Below are 16230 nucleotides of genomic sequence, written 5' to 3' on the forward strand. Positions count from 1 at the left end.
ATCTAATATAAGTTCCTCTTTCATTTCTTCGTCTCTGTGACGAGCGAGCGAGGAATAGAGGCACAAAGGCTCAAATGATCCCACTCAATTACGTGAATCTAAAGCTAAAGAGAAGAAAAGAAAAGAATCAAGATACAGGATTCGCACAACTGTGGGAAAACACAGGTGGGAGGCGCACAGACCACCACTCGGGTTGCGGCCAGGGTTAGGGTTAGAACATGCCGTCACAGTCTCCTATTTTCACGGAATGGCAAGGGCACAGCTGCCCCCACCCTGGTCGGATAACGAGTGGCTGAGAAAACATCCTTAACAAGAGTCTACGGGCATATGGTCTAGTGGTATGATTTCTGTTTTGCAATGACCCATTGATTACAGACGGTCCCGCGTTCGATCCGCGGTATGTCCATCCAAGCACCTGTGAGGGGAAGACCGAGTTGGCTCTACTTTTTGTTTGTCTTGCTTAATTCTTTAACCGTTTTTTTTTTCTTGATCTAAATTCCCTGCCTCTTTCTCTTCTTTCCCCTCCCATTTCCTTGTTTCTCTTTTATCTTTCTCCTTCTCTTTCTCTTCTTTCTCTTTCTCTTCCTTCTTCTCCTTCTATATGTTTCTACCCGGTGTACGCGATATGGAAATGTCAAGAGCCATAAACATACCTCCTATCCCCGTATCACAGTTCATATAATTTTTATTATATCCAACAGTACTCCAGGAGGCATCTGACAGTATCTCGCTACCTCTGGGCTTTGATAGTGCCGTCCAGACAGAGTCCAAGATGCACCAGCCGCCCCAGGTCAGTCGACCCGTCCGCCTCCGCGCAATGCCATTGAGCCTTTTCCAAATCCTTGAGGATTGTATTAATATAATTGCTTGCCCCGGACAAATGTAAAATGTGCGCAATTGCGCGGTGGATTGCTAGCAGCCGGGGAGAAGGGGGTTCGATTGTGCGCTCCTCTGTGAGATAGAGCTTGCGAACGACAGGGAGGATGCCCCTCACGAGAATAGAAGGAAGGGAAAAGCCGATGCGGTAGGTATGGTCGTCGGCATCTGGAACAGGCTCGAAGAAGATGTCGAAGTTGCTAAACCAATGGTGGAGATTGTGGTCAAGGGTCACGGCATTTCGGGGCTTGTCGATGTCGGCTCCTTCGATCAAGTGGACAACTCCGTCGTCAAGCATGTTGAGGATCGATAGTGCGGCTTGCTTCGAGGGGTTCTAAGTGAGGTTAAACATATGTACCTTGTATTAACAGCTTCCTTACTTGGCGTACCAGTTCCGTGCCCTTCTTGGACCTCGCCAAGGACCCTGGAAGAATATGGGCCACTTTCAAGAGGTAAAACGGCCGCGGGTCATCTTCGAACGGAACACCATCGTCATCTCGAGCGCTCTCGCCGTCTCTCTTGAGCCGCGTCTCGGCTTCGTCCGAGTCAAACTTGCGTGTTACGACGCAGCGATGGCGGTCGCGAATAAGGCAGGCATCGTTTAGAGCTGAGAGCCGATCTGGGGTCTCTACAAAGCTGTTGCCGTCTTGTGGACTTGGTGTGTCGTAGTGAAACTCTGGGGGCGGCTGGTACGTTTTGCGGGCGGATGCTTTGACTGGGATTCATTAGCATACGCCTAGATAAATGGAAGGTAGGATGGCCTACTAGGGAGAAAGAAATTGTTCAGTAAATAATCTGCAAAGCCGAGAAACCTCGCCTGGGCCTTCTCGTCCAAGTCGCTCTCGACATCTTCGCTACCATCTATATCTATGGGTAGCTCTAGAGCACGAAAGAATGCCCGTAGATAGGTGTCCTGTGAAACAGGCGAAATGGCGTAGTCGTGTGTCAAACGGATGAGTTTGGCACAGTTGTATCGAGGACTGCTCCCACCCACCGACTTAGTAGAATCCGGGCCGCTAGTGTGGTCAAAGTATTCAACAATGCGGTAGAATTTTCGCCGCACTTCGTCGCGCGCGGCCGGGTCTAAAGGTTGCGAGCAGTCCATGAGCGCCCTAAGGGTTTGGGCGTTCGATGGAATTGGGAACCCTAATGTTTGCCTGACACCTGGCCAAAAAAAGAAGTCGAACTCGAGGGGTAAACAAAAAATCGAGAAAGGAGTAAGATGTAAAAGAAACCGAGAAAAACAAATAAAATAAAGAAAACGGAGAGAAAATGAATAGACTTTGGGTTCCTGAATGGCTTTCTTTTCGTTCCTACAGCCGAAGGTTTCGTTGGCATCTACACAGTACACCTCCAATGGTTGTGACCCTAACCCTTGCCTCGTTCCCTCGGCGACAGTGAACAGCTAACGAACACGTTATGTGACTGGATTCGACGGAACAATAACAGTTTACCGACGAGTCAGGATGAGAAGAGGAGTTGGCCCTGAGACTGGGCTCACCGTCGGTGGTGTCTTGGGACGCAAGTCAGTATATCAGTAAGCAAGGGCATACGGGAGTCAAGCACAGCATTGTGTGCGTCGTTGAGATTTAATGTCGAGGTAACGATTTTGGGCAGGGGCATAACTAACTAACCTACAAGAGAGTCTTATTAGTTCAGCTTCCATCGGCGGCGGTGATCCCTATGACCAACGTCCTTTAAAAAGCACCTCAAACAGGTGCCCTAGTAAGAGAAGTAATGAGCCCCATTACATACCGGGCCAAGCCAGATTTGCACTCGAGCTACAAGTCGAAATAGTCAACTCTAATGTCTGAGTGTTGATGCCGTGCCCTGTCTAAGGGACCTCGTCGGCATCGCCGTGCGGTGTTGCCCCCATAGTCCATCATCCCGAGAAACTCAGCGGCCGGGATCGGAAGTCATGTTCTCGGCCCGAACCGTGGCAGCCAGCGAGAAGTGACCGTTTGTCTCGGTCAGGTGTAGTGGTTGACTGTCCTTCATCGCACTCCGTAAGTCAGTTGCCAACCAAAGACAAGGGCCTACATCCGTGCCACCAAGGTAGATATTTTCGCTTTCGGTTCTCTCATTCTTTTCTTGGGTTCCTAGGTTTAATTATGGAAATTGGTTCCGGCGAGGTGAGGTTTCCCAGGGCGATGCAGTGCGCCAAGCGCTCCACATTCCCCACGAAACCAAAAGGTCCACGGGTGCGGGTCCCATCAATATCAAAGCCCTCCAACATGGAACACCGGATTGACTGGTTGACAACCAAAATCCGAAAAGTCTCTTCCTGAGCAAGTGCAGGTACCCGGGACGCTGCGTGAGTACGGCAGTGATAGCCGAGCTGCATAGGAAGGAATAGCTTGACGTCATGTTATTGAGGGGGTTTGATATCCTATCCCCGCGGAACTTCGGAGTTTCACGGTACAAAACGTTGCCACTCGTCACGTTACGATCCAGTCGATCGAAGTTTATGGCGGGTGTACATATGGGATCCCAAAGATCCTTTGCCATTGGGGTACCGTGAGGGCAGGTAACAAGGATTTATTGGACCGGGCAGCAGGTGTCGTTCTGTGTCGCACGCTCGTTAGAGGTTCTGTTACACAGTCAGGAACTGGTTGCTCCATCTATCCCAGATAATTTTACTGGTGCCGTCGGCCAGACTGCCCATACTTCCCAATTTGGCAGGTGTAACTCCTGTGTAAGTGCCCCGCCAACGCCGTGCTTGGCGGACCATATGGCAGGGGCGATGGGCTTTGTTTTCCGGCTTTTCTTCAAGCCACATTAATAAGGAGATGGGGGGATTTCCCTCCACATTTCACGGCACCTCAAAGTCAACCACCGAATTCCTCCACCGGCCGAAACAGCAATGCAGCCAGACCGACGCGCTGCCGGATCGGATACACGATACGACATGGTCAAGTGGGGCGGTACGACGGCAATGTTTCTCGGTTCTCTAATTGGGGACCTCGCATCTGTCACAACTCCATTTCTTTTGGTCGAACTCTTCTTGTGTGTAACCACAAGAAATGCCGGTAGCCAAACTGTGGGTTCCAATCCAGGTATTCACCCCGAGATAAGATGAGATGGATGATGTCGAGCAAGCGAGCTTCGAAAAAAAAAAACAGCTAGAAAAATTCTTGTTTGTGGACCACACCATATCCATACCGGTGGGCCGAACTTTTCGATTTTGTTTGTCAAGGCCAAGATGCCCAGCGTACCGTTCGGGAAGGAGATGAAGCTTCCCAACAGCCTGGGCGAGATGGCGACACCTCGGTTGGGCGAGCCGCTCGGGTACGAAGGCTCGGACTCGGCCGCCGATAAGCGTACTGCTGTTCGTAGCACACAGTACTCCGAAGATAGCGTCGGAAAGACGGCCTGCAGGCTTCTGACTTTTTCCTATTCCCTCGGCCCCCGCCTTCGAGGCCGCCCTGGAGCAACCAAAAAACAACAGCCGGCTCGTTTGAACGGTCTGGCCACCGGGCGGTACCTGCTGGCTGGGCTGCCCTGGCTGAGCCTGGTCCCAGAGCCGGTGGACACTCGGGCCAGGCTCAAGACACCTACACTGGGGTTGAAGGGGTAACTCAGCGCAAGCCGCGAATCCTGGCCGGCTAGTTATCAGCTGCTAAATCCCGACAAACACGGCGCGACCTCCGTGGGGCGAGAGAAGCTTCCTCCGCTCAGGTCGCCATGCCTCGGCGCCGCTTGGCGGTCAACGGACCCGGGTGTGCCAAGCGCCTTCGGCGGCACTCGAGACATTACACGGCCTATCGAGCCAGTCGGGTGTTGGTCGCCAAGGGTCTGGGCATGGTTGCTTTAGGAAGTTCTCCATGTGGATGGCAAATCCTTACCAACCTTGACCCAACCTCTGTGCTTCTTCAGTTCCAGAGTGTGACCGCCAAACCTCGAGCCGTTGCGGGCGGCTGCCGTGGCTGCGTCCTGGCGCCCGCAGCCAAGCTGTACTTCCGTGTCGGCGAAAGCTTCGCTCAAGTCGCTACTGTCTCAGCATCGTCAAGCCTGGCACGCCAAGACATACGCCCCAATTTGATGCCTGTCGAGTATCGCAACACACCATGTAAGAGAAGCGTAAACACAACAATTGTCCGGGTCTTTGGTGCCTGGGGCAATTCAGCTGCCCGTCGCCTCATCCCCTTCGCATGATCAACAACATGGAGGGGTTGCGAGGTGTAACCCTGCCGCCCGCTATCACTTGGCGCTCTTGAACCATCTCGGAAGGTGGCAAGAGTTCCAAGACTTCTGCACTTTCCAGAGGTGGCCATTCCTCCCTTTCGCGTGGTTCGCCGTTCGGGGTCCGTAAGGAATCGCCCACCTGGACCCCGCGTCTCCATCCCATCTTCCTGTCCTGCGCGTCCTCTGATTGCTCGGCCGGAGGGACCTCACCACTTTCAGAAATTCCAGGGTGGTATCTGACCATCCCAAATGTCTCTCTCCCATGTTACCAGGTTCCCGTGCGGGGATGTCTCACTATAACGAGACATCCTATATTTTTATATAGCTTCCCCATCTTTCGTCCCTGCGTTGCGACTTCCAGCTCCAGCTGTCAAACTCGATTCTTCATCCTCCCCCTCCTCCTCCTCGTCAAGTCAGTTCGACCCTGTACTGACGAGCTCCCCCCTCCACCATGGCGTCAGACCCGACCAGCGTCGCTGTGAGCGACGATGTCCACGCCATTGTCAAGGACAAGGAGACCAAGCTGGCCCCCACCCTGTCCGCCCAGGAAGACAGCAGGCTAGGCATCAGTGTCACTACCGCTGATGGCGATTCCCCGACCGAAGAGGAGCTGCACACTCTGCGCCGAGTGCCTGACAAAATCCCCTGGAGCATCTACACCATTGCCTTCATCGAGCTATGCGAGCGTTTTTCGTATTACGGTACGACGGCGGTCTTTACCAACTTCATCCAGCAAAAAATGCCTGAATACTCGACCACTGGCGCCAGCTACGACATCGAGCATGGGCAAGCCGGTGCCCTGGGCCTCGGCCAGAGGACAGCTTTTGCCCTGACCACCTTCAACTCGTTCTGGCAGTACACCATGCCCCTATTTGGTGCGTGGGTTGCCGACAGCTACCTCGGCCGCTTCCGGACCATCGGTACCGCCCTCATGATCGACATCCTTGGCCATATTATCCTCATCGTCGCCGGTCTTCCTGCTGTTATCAAAAACCCCAACGGCTCCTTGGGTGCCTTGGTCGTCGGTATCGTCTTCATGGGTATTGGTACTGGTGGTTTCAAACCCAACGTCAACCCCCTCATTGTCGAACAGCTCGACCTCGAGAGGATGGTTGTCAGGACACTGCCGGGCGGCGAGCGCGTTGTCGTCGATCCCGCGGCGACAGCTTCGCGCGTGTACCACTACTTCTACCTGTTCATCAACATCGGCGCCCTGTGCGGCCAGATCGCCATGGTCTACTGCGAGCACTACGTCGGCTTCTGGCTGTCCTTCACGCTCCCTACCATCCTCCTCTGTCTCTGCCCTCTGGTCATGCTCTGGGGCCGCCGTCGCTACAAGCGCGTCCCGCCCGAGGGCTCCGTTCTCGGCCGGTCCTTCAAGCTCTTCTTGCTCGCCAACAAGGGCCGCTGGTCCATCAACCCCGTCAAGACGTACCGGCAATTGCACGACGGCACCTTTTGGGAGAACGTCAAGCCGTCCAAGTTTGACGCTGCCTCCAAGCCCAAGTGGATGGACTTCAATGACGCTTGGGTTGACGAGGTCCACCGTGGTTTCAACGCCTGCGCTGTCTTTCTGTGGTACCCCCTTTTCTGGCTTTGCTACAACCAAAGTAAGCTACCTCCGCCCGCTGTTGTCAGTGACGCCGTACTAACTCACGCTTCCTAGTCAACAACAACTTGGTTTCGCAGGCCGCTACTATGCAGGTCGGTGGCGTCCCCAACGATGTCATGAACAACCTCAACCCCTTCGCCCTGATCATCATGATTCCGCTTCTCGACACCGTCGTCTACCCGGCGCTGCGCAAGATGCGCATTAACCCTACCCCCCTCAAGCGTATTGCCATCGGCTACTACGTCGCTGCCGGCGCCATGATCTGGGCTTGCGTCATCCAGTACTACATCTACCAGAAGAACGAGTGCGGCTACTACGCCAACGGCCTGGTCCCCGGCACCGAGGAGGGCTGCGCTCGCTCCCCGATCAGCATGTGGGCGCAGACGGGCTCCTACGTGCTCATCGCCTTCTCCGAGATCATGGCCTCCATCACCTCGCTCGAGTACGCCCACTCCAAGGCGCCCGCCAACATGCGCTCCATGGTGCAGTCGGTCGCCCTGTTCATGAACGCCATCTCGTCCGCCATCGGCTTCGCCCTCGTGCCCCTCGCCGACGACCCGCTCCTCGTCTGGAACTATGCCGTCGTCGCCATCCTCGCCGTCTTTGGCGGCACCATGTTCTGGATCCAGTTCCGCCACCTCGACAAGCAGGAGGACCAGCTCAACATGCTGCCCAAGGGTGCCATTGGCGACAAGGTCTCCGAGGCCAAGTTCGAGGACGACGAGAAGTCCGAGGTCAGGGTTTGAGTCTTTTGGGTTTGAGTGTGGGCGGCGGTGTGGTGATGTCTTTTTATGTTGGTCACGAGTGTGCGCGAATGGATGAGTTATGCAGCAGATCTGCCTGCCTGTCTTGGAACGAACCAGGTTTGTGGTTGGCTGCTGTGGTTTGTTTTAGCTTTGATACCAACTTGTCTCTGTGGACAGAGGCAGATGACGAATTTAAATGTGTGGGATGTGTGCCCACTGGTTGTCGCGCAGAGCTTTGTTGTTGGTATTGTGGTGCTTGCTTGGCTGTGATTATGTGTTGCTTCCGTGTGGTCGCTGCTCTGCAACGGGCTGCTCCTGGCTTGGGGCATAAGACCGGGACTGCGTCTCCCCTGTGGAAGTGTGACTGAGCTCCTTTCTCAACGCCGCCCAGCAACCGACCAGGTCGCTCATAGATCGTGTCATTCATTGTACAGCAGTGGCCCGATGTCAAGGAATTACCTTGCCGTTCCCCACAGCGACTGCTTCCTTCCAGGAACCGAAACAGACTAGCTGCGATCCCAAAGTAGACTGACACACATCGGCACTCAATGATATATTAGGTGTTTCCTAATTCCCCATTCTATTTTACTCACAGACACACCAACATATATATCCCTGCTGATTCTTGGTAATGGTGTTTCACCAACTCACCTCGAGAGTATAATAATACTCTCCTAACATACCCTAGAAAAGCGGAATTAGTATTCTATCGTTACAGCAAATGAGAGCTAAGGGCAATATCAAGAGCAGGAAGAATGACAAGAGGGGTTTCATTATGCTAATACAGGTCGGTACAACCGTTGTCTCACCCGGTGAGATCTATCATTTAGTCCTACAATAGGGGCGCTGTAGCTACAGCTATGCACCGTGATACTCCAATATATACACGCAACAGTTATATAAGTACACCATTTATGGAACGACGCCCGGGCCCCGCTCTTTAGTCGAGATCCTCGCCGTCCAATGGCGAGGCCTTCTTCTTCTCGAAAGCCTTCTTCGTACCCTACCGGTACAGCTGGCGCAACTTCCCCTTGGTCCAGCCCTCGACCTCCACCACTCCATTATATGTATGTATGTACTCCCCCAAGCAAACCAAGACCCAGCCCGCAAGGAGCCACCGCTTCAGCACCACAGCTATCTCGCTTAACTATCCAACCTACTCAACACTAAAGTAGCCGACAGTCAAAATAAGGTTTTGCACAGCTCCCCCCCCTCCGCATACTATTGTATTGCATGACACCATCCCCCACAACCCATCACCGCTGCCACCTCCGATTTCCCGATCCGTCCCCGCTGGCCCGTAGCCGGGCTCAAATTAGGGGCCTCTCTAGGGAGTGGGGAGATGGCCGGTGGGCTGGGGGTGGCTGTGCTGCTGTGGGTGTTTGCGCGTCGGGGGTTGGCTACCTACCTGAGTGAGGTGTGAGGTGAGGGAGAGGAGAGGGTTCTTGGCGGTTGCTGGTTGGTTGCTTGGGATGGGTGTGAGGAAAGAATTAGTTTGACAATATTGACTATCGGGGGTGTTTAACGGGAGGACTAACGGGGAAAGGCGGGGGGTTATGTTAGGTAGGTAGTTGTCTGTCTGTCTCCCTTGGGGGGGTTGAAGCGGTGTTTGGGGCGAGAGTTGTTTAAGAGCAGTGTGAGCTGTTTTTGAGCTTGGCGTGTGCGTGTCGAATGTCTATGTGTTAAATTTGCTATGCCATTGCAGTGGTAAGAGGGTTTAATGACTGTTTAGGCTGCTTGTGCCTCATGATGCAGAACGAGACAATGACGTGTAATGCTGAGGGTATTGATCGGGGGACCGGTCGGTTTTCCTGGGCTCGTGGAATTGTCGATTAATTTCTACCTGGGGTTGGCCGTTGAGAATTGCTTTCTCAAATCAGGAGGAATTGATGGTAGGCAAGACGCGAAGAAAGCTCGAGTTTTCTGTTGTTGTTTTTTCTTTTCTTCTTTTTTGTTGAAAACGTGTAGACTTCACTCACGCCTACGTATACATATGCGAGTAGTCATGTTGAACTAGCAAGTAAGTTTGGAGTTTAATCGACTGACTCCGGTCCAAAAAGACTAAAAATAAAGCAAAAGTGATGGTAGCCAGAGTCGAACCCAGGAGCGGCTTACCTTTGCACGATCCGCAGTGTGGTGTCCCGATGGCGCCCACAAGTTGCGGTTGTTACCACTGCGCCACTGACTTTCGACTCTGGCTGGAAGGAGGCAGCAGTGAGCTGGATTAAATGCCTTCGGGGGAGCGGATTAACTAGGTGACGGCTGGTGTTGTGCCGGAAGTCACGAAAGTTGGGATGGAAGAGAAGGGTGGGCAAAGTGCCCAGGGCCCGGCGGAATCACCATCTCTTCTGGGATGTAAACGGCATGGGGGGAATGAATAACATAAATTACATAGGGGCCCTTGAGATATTACCTCCAAACACGAAAGGGGGTTTGTTTGTATAGCCATCCCCTGAACTAAAGTCACAACCGAAACGTATGATCACACCAGCTTTTTCATATACTTCGGCAAGTACTCAATACCTACTATTCCTAACATACCATGGAGGTCTCCCGGCCCATGGAGAACTTTGCTGCAGAGCCTGCGTCACGCCATCATCCATATGGCCTCCTCCGGAAAACCAACTTCCCAAACAAACCTCAATATTTTTGCCCCTTTCGTTTCGACACACGCTCCCTCCACCAAACCAACCCGCCCAGGGCCAAATACCAATACCAAACTGGACCGTCCACCCACAATCACCGCATAAGTCAAAGAGACCAAGGGCGTTGCTGAGCAGTCACAACCCGGCAGTAACAGAGTAAGGAGCCCAACCAAGCAAGAATACGAGGGAAACAAATCATGTTCACCCTCAGCCGCTACCACGCGGCCAGGGCACCAAGCCATATAGGTAGGTAAATAGCATACCGAAATCGACAGTCGACAAGTGCAACGCAACGGGCAGCCGGGATAATACCTGAACCTCATCAACCATCCACACACACGTTCAAGCAACTCCCACCATCCATCCCATCCTAATCCACCGAATAAGCCAACCAAGAAGACAATCCACAGTAATCAACAGCCCTCGGGCAGGTAGAAGAGAAAACAAAAAAGCAATTCCAATCGACCGACTGCCCATCCCATCCGTAGATATCCATCCCATACCTCCAGGAAACAATGCAAATTTGGTATTTGCGCACGCGAAACAAAAACAAAAAACAAAACAAAACGGAAAACAGAAGTGAGAGATAGAAAACATGATAACAAGGGACAAAAAAACGCCAGTTCCCCCTCCAATAGCCCCCAAAATCCCAAATCCCTGGAGTACCAAATCATCCCTCCCTCCCTCCCTCCAGTCTCCGTTCCCCGAAGTGACTACTAGTTGGGTATCGCGCAACCTCTCCGTTGGCCGCCACAACACATCCCCCCTCCTCCCCTCCCCGCCTTCCCCTTCCCCAAATCAATCACAGACAACCCAATCCAACTCAACTCAACCCCCATCAGATAGGACTTCCCGGAAAACTCCTCACGCCATTCCCACCAACACTCAAATCCCCGCTACCAGTTCTCCTCAGCGCCTGCGTCATAGTCTCGATAGCAATCTCCCCCCCATTGGCCGGGACCGGCGAAAGCGACATGCTCATCATGCTGGTGGGGCTACCAAGAGACTTGCCGGTGCCGGAAGGCGACGACGCCCTCGCCCGCGCGGCGGCCTCCAGGTCGCCCTTGACCGAACCGCTCTTGCTCAACGGGGGGCTCACGCCACCCGGGCCGCCACCGCCGGCGGAGGAGACGGGGGAGCGGATGGGGGAGGGGGAGCGGTTGTGGTTGGGCGAGGCGAAGGAGGTCAGCCCCGCGAGGTGGATGCTGTCGCGCGAGGGGCTGCCGGCGGAGAAGCCGCCGTGCTCGGCCTGGACGACGTCGGCGAAGGAGATGAAGGACAGGCGGCGGACGTCGGTGGTGTCGAAGCTGCCGTAGTTGGAAGCCGTGTCGGCGGTGGTGGTGGTGCCGGTGGCCGAGAAGGCGGCAAGCTCGTCGGCCCAGGAAGGCTCGGCGTAGGGGCTCAGGCCGGTCACGTTCACCGAGGCGGGTTGGTGGGAGGCGTGGGTGATGATCTCGACGGTGTCCGGATTGAGGTGGTCGTCAGTAATGGCTTCGGAGGAGGCATCGAGGACAGGAGGGATGTAATTCTCGGTTTGGATGTGCGAGGGGATGGCGGGGGAGCTGGGCATCAGCGCGGCGCTGCTTTCTTGGACGTTGCGCTCGAAAATCTGGCTGCCGGCGGGCGAGGCAAGACGTGGGGAGGAGCCAAAGCCTGCGCGGCCTGGAGAAGAAGGGGAGAACCGGGCGCGGTCGGTTTGGATGGGGGAAGTGGCCGTGGTACGAGTTGTCGCGGGGGTGGGTTTACTGGTGGGAGCGGGCTGGGCGGGCTCCTTCTTTTTACCAAAACCAAAAAGGCTGCGCTTCTTTTTCTTCTTGTCTTCACCTTCGGCGGCCTTTGACGCCTCCCTACGGGCTAACAGTTCTGACTCGTTCTGACCTTGGGGGTTGATTTCGTCTCGCTCTGTAATCGACGGCTCGGCCAGTGTGGGAATTGCAATGCTGCCCTGGGCGGGCGCTGCGGTCGCGAGACTCATATTGTCGAGATAGGTTTGTGGTGTGAGGGCGAGGTGGGGGATCGCGGAGAGATGGGGTAAATCAGTTGCAACTCTGCGTCCGCGTCTATTACGAAAGGTGGAGCTGTTAGCGATGCCGTCCCCTCGACGAGAGATGAAGTCGAGTGGGCGATGGATGATAAACTAGAGATAGTATGCGGGCGGTGGAACGAAAGAAGGTGTTGTGACAAGGTGAAGACAATATGTGTGCGACTGGTGGACAGATTTCCCGATTCGCCGCGAATATATCGACGATAAAGTGCGTCTCTGTCTGGAACCAATAATCACGGAATAGAGTGCGGTCGTACCTTGGCTCTAGGCCCGGGCTCGGTGCGACGCGGGGGCAGCTGAGCGACCGAGAAAAACCGGGTGTGGTGAGGGTTGATGCTTTCTGGTTTCTGTTTGGAGCACAATGGTTGGTGCCTGTCTGGATGGCCTTCGGGTCTGGCGCAAAAGTGTGATGCAGGTGATGCAGGTTGCAGGAAGGCGCGGCTTTCCCGGTTCCTGAATCCCCCGTACCGCCCTGGTCTCCGTCTCTCGTGTTTCTGGTCTTTCTTTCGCTTGCCGGATCCGGGTCGGTCAGTTCCGTTGGAGGGGGTAAACGCGGCGGCAAGGTGATAGGGATCGGGATGCGCGAGTGAGTGTGGATCGAGAAGTAGTAGAAGTGGTTAGATCAGGATGCGGGCGTGTTGGCTATTATAAATCGCAAAAGGGATTGGATGGATTGTCTCGTCACTTTGCTTTGTTCTTGGGCGGGCAGCGAAGGACAGGCGACCCGGTGACCTCCGGACGCAAATCGCGATCAACAGGGAATGACGCTGTTTGGTAGCGCTCCCAGGCTGAAAGAGGGGTGTGATTCAGTTCGATCGGTCCCTTAACGACGTAATGCAGGCCCACCCAAGCACAGCTGCCAAGACGAGCAAGACCTAAAACGGGTGCTGGAATGAAGTGGAACCTTTCGACTCACTCGCACTTTTTCCGTACGTTGTAGGTAGGTTCAGTAGGTAGGTAAGGTAGTGGCAGACTCCGATCCAACCTACATAGCAGGTCAGGTAGGTATGTAGGTCTGTACTAAGACAGGTCTCAGATGCCGCCGTGTTCGGGTTCCTTAGGAGGCCTGTAGGTAGCTACAAGTATGCACGCCTGCTTGCAGCATTAGGTACCTAGGTAGGCATTAATTCTAATATTGCAGGCCCCTGACTGCGCCCCAGTAGCCAACCTACCTCAGACCCGGCCGAAACCGACCTTCGTTGGTTAGTATCGACCTTCGGATTTTCTCTTACACGCTCGCAGGGATCATATGGGATCACACGGGATCTTGGAAATGGGCAAGGGGCAGGCTGACGCAAGCATCACAGTTTCTGCCCCAGAGCATACCTATATCTGTCCGTATGTCTGTATTATATCTGTCCGTATGTACACGCACATGTGCCCGCACCTTGGGCGCAGGCTGGGTATCACAGAGAACCACCTAGTATCCCCTTCCGTACCGTGAAGCATCCATCTCATACGTCCGTTGTTGCGGGTCCATCTCGAACGCCTGCGACTGGGGGTCCATTTCATGATAGACGCGCGAATCCGCCTCATGATAATAATAACCGTGCGCGTTGTTGTTTATCTCGGCGGGCAGACCCCGAGGATCCATCTCGACAGGTGAGCGGGGTGACGACATTTCCGTGTGGCCGTGGGGAGCGTCGGCCTCCGGAACCCCCGGGTGCTTGATCTCGCCAGCTCCATCGGTGCTGTTGTCCTGGACCGAGCCGACCAACGTGCCCTGCTTGCGACGTCGGAGGAATATCCACACGGCCACTGCGATCAAGGCTAGTCCCCCAATGCCGCCCACGACTCCTCCAACGATGGCGCCAACCGGAGTGCTTGAGGACTCTGGTTCGCCTGTCGGGTTGGGATCGGGAACGCCGGATCCAGTAGGCGTAGGCGAGGGCCCCGAACTTTGTGCTAGGGGAGAATTAGCATGTGTGCCCCGGATATATGGCTCCGGACATATCATGGTCACTTACTTGAGGTAGATGGTGTGGTGGACCTGCGCCCAAACAATCGCCGCACCTCCTCCGAGGACCAGTCGACCTGATCGAACGACCTATGCTCCCGTTAGCTAGACGCTCGGGCACGAGCCCCTTAGGGCCCGAGCAAAACCGCGGAATGCCTACCCGTTGTTATACCAAGTCTCGAGGACGCTGGGCCTCTCATACGCCCCCGCAGCCGCGTCATACGAGTCCTTCCATTGCATGTCCGTCATGTCAAATAAGAGCATCCCGTTGGGTGCCGGGTCGCCAGTGAGCTTCCAGACATCCTTTCCAAAAAGGCTGAGCACCTGCCGGCCGCCTATCTGCACGCAGGTGGCATCCCCTCGCGCACTGTAGGGCATGTCTGGGGCCTTTCTCCATACAAACCCCGGCAGGCTCAAGACGTATGCGTCTTGGTAGGTGAACAAGTCGCGTCGGTTGACTCCGCCAGCGAGGAAACTAAGGCTGTCAGTGACTTCGCGTGCTTTATTAACGCCTAGGTAATAACTCACATGTCATAGCCGCCATCAGCGGTCTTGATGATAGCCGTGCATGCTTGTATCCGCGGCGAAGGAGGAATATCACCGCTCGTCAGCTGCCAGTAAACCTTCTTTGTCGAAGGATTGAAGAAAGTGATGTTGTAAAAGTCCAGGGCCGGCACCTTGCTGTCCCAGCGGCCCACTAACGAAGGCGTGAGCCCGCCGAGTGTGATGATCACACCGTCGACTCCGAAGGAGGGGAGATAGTGAGCGCTCGCCCCAACCAACGTGCCAAAGGGACTGTTGTCCGTCTCATTCGTCCACACGCGCGACGCCATGTTGAACGTCACCATCCCCCCTAGGACCTGAGTTGAACCGTTGCGGTCGGGTTCCGAGAATCTTTGGATCTCCCCGCCGATCACGAACGCTGTATTGTCTGTGTTTGCGGACGCAGCCAACGTGCCGGAATGGATGTCGGCGAAAGCCCCCCCGTTCGCAGGTTTCACAATCGACCATTCTCCCCCACCCTCGCCGTCGGCCTTGAATTTCCAGAGCTCGGGTTCTGTAATGTTTTCATGCACACTCGGCGGAAACTCGCCGCCCCATGAGTAGAATTCTCCGGCCTGATTGTCCGTCCACAGGACTAAGCTGGACTTCAACGGGCCAGTTTTCTTGATCGAACGGATCGAGACATCGCTGGTAGTCCACGACCGGCTAATGTCGATGGAGAGCGTGGATTCGGCCGCAATTCCTGTAGGGGTTTCTTCAGCACTCCCCAATACCCAAAGCCTGACGTCCTAAAAATCCGGGGATCTTCATGGATCGGATGGTGGGACGGGGCAATCGATCGCGTACCTTCACGGACCCGATTTACCGACCATTGCGAGAGCTCGCCCCCGTCAACGTAGACATAGTCGCCCAGTACGGTCGCTTTTTCCATGTTAGAAGGTCACGCGAACAAGAAAGCGCTAGGGGAGACAGACCGGCCGACTTCTCTCGAACGAGAAAGGTGTTGCGCGCAGGCACTTCTAGGACCGCTACGGCAAAGGCGCAACACAAGCCGAGAAAGACGAGCAGAGTCGGCATTGGCCGTCGCTCAGGAGAAAACATGGCGGGAGGGTATCCAACGCGACATCAAGGGGACGGGAAACGGGCGGATGAGTACATCGACAATGGTTTTCGTCAAGATTGGAGGGGGGAGAGCAAAAGGCAGATTCCGAGGTCTTGCCCGTGTGGAGCTGCTGTCAGACAGTAACATCAAGGATAATCAAGGATGGGAACGATTGACCCGCGCTCCAAAAGACTGTGCTGGGGGCCCAAGATTTGCCCAGATTTGCTGGTGTTGCATCAGCGCAAAATACTCCAACGTTACCTTTACAGAGAAAGACCCTTGCCGACATTGTTTCGCAGTCAGCCTGCTCCTTGGCGCCAGATTGTTAACCGTTCGCTTCTTAGTTTAGCCAAGCTGGCGCGAAGCATGTGGGCAGGTGGGATAACTATCAAGAAGGCGCGAGGGGTCAGGGGGAAGACCAAAATACGACGCTGCTCCTGCCTTGTCGCCTACCGCGGTCTGTGGTTGGCCGCTTTGGGCTGAGCGGAAGTTGCAGGATTCGGTTTGACGATCGCAGAAGGCGCATCGGGACCGACGGCTCAAAGCAAACCAGCAAAAA

The 16230-nt window shown here is 54.8% G+C and overlaps 5 protein-coding genes and 1 non-coding gene across 6 annotated transcripts; 3 read left to right on the forward strand and 3 right to left on the reverse strand.

Moving 5' to 3' along the window:
• Positions 1-318: 318 nt before the first annotated feature.
• F5144DRAFT_140885 (uncharacterized protein) lies at positions 319-2408 on the reverse strand. The gene is made up of 3 exons (XM_066782390.1): positions 1642-2408; positions 1266-1591; positions 319-1210 (listed from the first exon to the last, which is right to left on the reverse strand). The coding sequence occupies exons 1-3, from the start codon at positions 1979-1981 to the stop codon at positions 731-733; spliced, it is 1146 nt and encodes a 381-aa protein (XP_066647187.1). The 5' UTR covers positions 1982-2408; the 3' UTR covers positions 319-730.
• F5144DRAFT_t48 lies at positions 322-406 on the forward strand. Its single transcript has one exon. It is a non-coding gene; the product is annotated as a tRNA-Ala (tRNA).
• A 1245-nt stretch (positions 2409-3653) lies between the features above and the next one.
• Positions 3654-4625, forward strand: F5144DRAFT_564229 (uncharacterized protein). Its single transcript, XM_066788420.1, has one exon. The coding sequence runs from the start codon at positions 4079-4081 to the stop codon at positions 4451-4453; it is 375 nt and encodes a 124-aa protein (XP_066647188.1). The 5' UTR covers positions 3654-4078; the 3' UTR covers positions 4454-4625.
• Positions 4626-5443: 818 nt separating this feature from the next.
• On the forward strand, positions 5444-7651 carry F5144DRAFT_564336 (POT family-domain-containing protein). Its single transcript, XM_066788421.1, has 2 exons — positions 5444-6671; positions 6728-7651. The coding sequence occupies exons 1-2, from the start codon at positions 5513-5515 to the stop codon at positions 7417-7419; spliced, it is 1851 nt and encodes a 616-aa protein (XP_066647189.1). The 5' UTR covers positions 5444-5512; the 3' UTR covers positions 7420-7651.
• A 3096-nt stretch (positions 7652-10747) lies between these two features.
• On the reverse strand, positions 10748-12126 carry F5144DRAFT_564361 (uncharacterized protein). The gene has a single exon (XM_066788422.1). It carries the CDS (start codon positions 12037-12039, stop codon positions 10903-10905), a length of 1137 nt encoding a protein of 378 aa, XP_066647190.1. The 5' UTR covers positions 12040-12126; the 3' UTR covers positions 10748-10902.
• Positions 12127-13101: 975 nt separating this feature from the next.
• F5144DRAFT_140934 (uncharacterized protein) lies at positions 13102-15843 on the reverse strand. The gene is made up of 6 exons (XM_066782391.1): positions 15544-15843; positions 15416-15490; positions 14594-15311; positions 14226-14540; positions 14076-14155; positions 13102-14013 (listed from the first exon to the last, which is right to left on the reverse strand). The coding sequence occupies exons 1-6, from the start codon at positions 15668-15670 to the stop codon at positions 13529-13531; spliced, it is 1800 nt and encodes a 599-aa protein (XP_066647191.1). The 5' UTR covers positions 15671-15843; the 3' UTR covers positions 13102-13528.
• Between the last annotated feature and the right edge of the window lie 387 nt (positions 15844-16230).

The sequence above is a fragment of the Chaetomium tenue genome, assembly GCF_020726465.1.
Source record: "Chaetomium tenue strain MPI-SDFR-AT-0079 chromosome Unknown F5144scaffold_2, whole genome shotgun sequence".
NCBI classification, from domain to species: Eukaryota; Fungi; Ascomycota; class Sordariomycetes; order Sordariales; family Chaetomiaceae; genus Chaetomium; species Chaetomium tenue.

Bases quoted from the DNA above. Each gene is read 5' to 3' on its own strand.
- F5144DRAFT_140885 (XM_066782390.1), bottom strand. From the start codon at position 1,981: ATGGACTGCTCGCAACCTTTAGACCCGGCCGCGCGCGACGAAGTGCGG. The intron at 1,592-1,641 runs GTAGGCCATCCT...AATGAATCCCAG, and splicing joins GAACAATTTCTTTCTCCCTA to TCAAAGCATCCGCCCGCAAA. The intron at 1,211-1,265 runs GTACGCCAAGTA...AACCTCACTTAG, and splicing joins CCAAGAAGGGCACGGAACTG to AACCCCTCGAAGCAAGCCGC.
- F5144DRAFT_564229 (XM_066788420.1), top strand. From the start codon at position 4,079: ATGCCCAGCGTACCGTTCGGGAAGGAGATGAAGCTTCCCAACAGCCTG.
- F5144DRAFT_564336 (XM_066788421.1), top strand. From the start codon at position 5,513: ATGGCGTCAGACCCGACCAGCGTCGCTGTGAGCGACGATGTCCACGCC. The intron at 6,672-6,727 runs GTAAGCTACCTC...CACGCTTCCTAG, and splicing joins CTGGCTTTGCTACAACCAAA to TCAACAACAACTTGGTTTCG.
- F5144DRAFT_564361 (XM_066788422.1), bottom strand. From the start codon at position 12,039: ATGAGTCTCGCGACCGCAGCGCCCGCCCAGGGCAGCATTGCAATTCCC.
- F5144DRAFT_140934 (XM_066782391.1), bottom strand. From the start codon at position 15,670: ATGTTTTCTCCTGAGCGACGGCCAATGCCGACTCTGCTCGTCTTTCTC. The intron at 15,312-15,415 runs GTACGCGATCGA...AAACCCCTACAG, and splicing joins GGTAAATCGGGTCCGTGAAG to GAATTGCGGCCGAATCCACG. The intron at 14,541-14,593 runs GTGAGTTATTAC...TGACAGCCTTAG, and splicing joins GCTGATGGCGGCTATGACAT to TTTCCTCGCTGGCGGAGTCA.